The following is a 1,966-nucleotide window of genomic DNA, read 5'->3' as shown; positions in this document are numbered from 1 at the left end:
TCGCCCCACCCAGAAGATTTGGTTGTATCATGGCATGCCCTAGATTGACCTCCTACGTCCCAAAACCGCTCCTCTCCTCCCCCCATTAACACCCAACACGTGGTGGGAATGTTCTCTTTGTGTACCTCGACCGCCTCAGAATGTACCTTAACCTCCCTCCCCTCCTCCTGATCAGCTTTCATTTACTCCATTGGCACATGGCGCCGCCCAGGAAGAGTCTCAAGCGGCGACAACAGCGTCGAATTGGTGGAAGTAAAAGGCGGAAAGTTATCAAAGGTAGTAGTCATTTGTAGGGTCTGTAGTTCAACCGTCTGATTCTCGGTTTTTTTGATGAAGATATTTCCTGGAAATTTGAGTCTCATTGATTTCCTTTATATCCTTCATCTTATTGTGTAGAGTATAAGAGAGGTTAGGAAGAAGACACTCGATCGAACTGTTTATCGAGAAGACAAGGAAATATCTGTGACCATCTCGGTCTCCTGGCTCAGTTTAGGAATGCCCAGGGTTGAGTTTCTCGTTCCGACCCGGACCATCGCGTGCAGCGCACACCGTACGCTGGTCCATCTGGAACACCTTAAACTTGAGTGAGAAGTCCGGGAAATTCAATTTTCCAGACACTAATGCACTACTTTGTTTTCGAATCTTCCTTGGGGACTCAGAGTGGTTTGACTGGGGGTTAAGTAATGGCCAGGATCGGTCAGAACGGAGCCTTTCGTGAACTGGTCTGTTGTGCTCAGAGCGAGAAGCCTCCGAAGACGAGGGTGAACAGCAATTGAGTGTTGATGAAGAAGTGAAGTACTGGGAAGACAAATTGGGTATCCATGGTGGTACGCTCGTGCATGCTTGCGAGTCATTACCAACTCTTGGCCATTTCAGAGAATAATGAAAAAGTGAAGCAAGAGTTCATCAAGGATGGCTGGGATGAAGACTTCTTCCAATCTCTTGATGCGATCGATGATGCCGTCAAGGAGCGGAAGAGAGATCTCGATAGAAGCGAGCCGAGCCGACAAGGTGATTGGTTCTAGGATGAGTTCGTTTGTTGAGTCTGATTGGAAAGCAGTGGTTGGAATCGCTCTGCATAGGGTTGAATGCCATGAGATGGATGACATCGTTGGTGAGGTTTCTCCGAACGCGCGGCATCTCTCGTCAAAGGTCTCCGTAAATATTCTCCGTATCCACAACTCGGGATTCATCAGCTTCCATTTTGTATTTTTTTCAGAAATGGCGGAGGAAGACTCTCCCGATGGTGAGTTGAAGAGTAGGAATTGTCTGTAGATCCTGGATTGCCGCAGATGATGAAGAAGCCGAAGACTCGGAGAATTCTGCTGATGAAGAAGTGGAATATTGGGAGCATAAATTGGGCATAGACAGTACGAGACGTGGGTGATCTGGTTTATTCATGGCTTCTCGGTGGGCCCGTACGATTCTCGGTCAAGAATTCAGCTTCACTCGTCGGCATTCAATGTTATCCTTAGAAAATCGCCAGAAGGTCATGGAAGAGCTCGAGAGGGATGGTCTCGATGCCGACCTTTTCACTGCCCTCGATAATATCGAAGATGCAGTTAAGAGTCGAAAAAAGGAGCTGAAAGGACCTAAGAACGAAACCTCTGAGGAACAAGGCAGAGGTAGTCGGTCCTTCCCATACCACATTCTGAGTTCATCGTTAGTACTCCTTGAAGAGGTTCCCGAGGCTTCTGCGGAGTCCAAAGAGACGGGTGCGTATGTCCCCCCTCATCTTCGAACGCGGAAGTCCACAACGACGGCAGAGGAAGAACGCGCGCTAAAGTTGAGTAAAATTCGTGGACTTGTGAACAAACTGAGTGAAGGCAACATCGAATTGATTACCGCTGAGATCGTCAGTTTACTCAGCGACGACGACCCCACCATCGTTGATGGGTACGCCCGCGAGTTCGTGGACAGCGCGATTGGGAATCCGCACATATCTCTCACCCTCCTCGGCACGTAT

General features: G+C 48.7%; 1 protein-coding gene across 1 annotated transcript in view; it reads left to right on the top strand.

Moving 5' to 3' along the window:
• Nucleotides 1-173: 173 nt before the first annotated feature.
• The window catches only part of Pmar_PMAR015623 (conserved hypothetical protein), a gene marked incomplete at its 3' end in the record, with an annotated part of 1,916 nt that continues 123 nt past the window's right edge, over nucleotides 174-1,966 (top strand). Inside the window, exons 1-7 of the mRNA XM_002786826.1 lie at nucleotides 174-276; nucleotides 738-827; nucleotides 877-1,011; nucleotides 1,220-1,246; nucleotides 1,293-1,370; nucleotides 1,476-1,625; nucleotides 1,668-1,966. Of these exons, the coding sequence (XP_002786872.1) occupies nucleotides 198-276; nucleotides 738-827; nucleotides 877-1,011; nucleotides 1,220-1,246; nucleotides 1,293-1,370; nucleotides 1,476-1,625; nucleotides 1,668-1,966 (858 nt within the window). The 5' untranslated portion in view covers nucleotides 174-197. The remainder of the gene's footprint in view (nucleotides 277-737; nucleotides 828-876; nucleotides 1,012-1,219; nucleotides 1,247-1,292; nucleotides 1,371-1,475; nucleotides 1,626-1,667) is intronic.

The sequence above is a fragment of the Perkinsus marinus genome (assembly GCF_000006405.1).
Source record: "Perkinsus marinus ATCC 50983 genomic scaffold scf_1104296930844, whole genome shotgun sequence".
NCBI lineage: Eukaryota > Perkinsozoa > Perkinsida > Perkinsidae > Perkinsus > Perkinsus marinus.
This window is presented reverse-complemented; position numbering and strand designations above follow the sequence as displayed.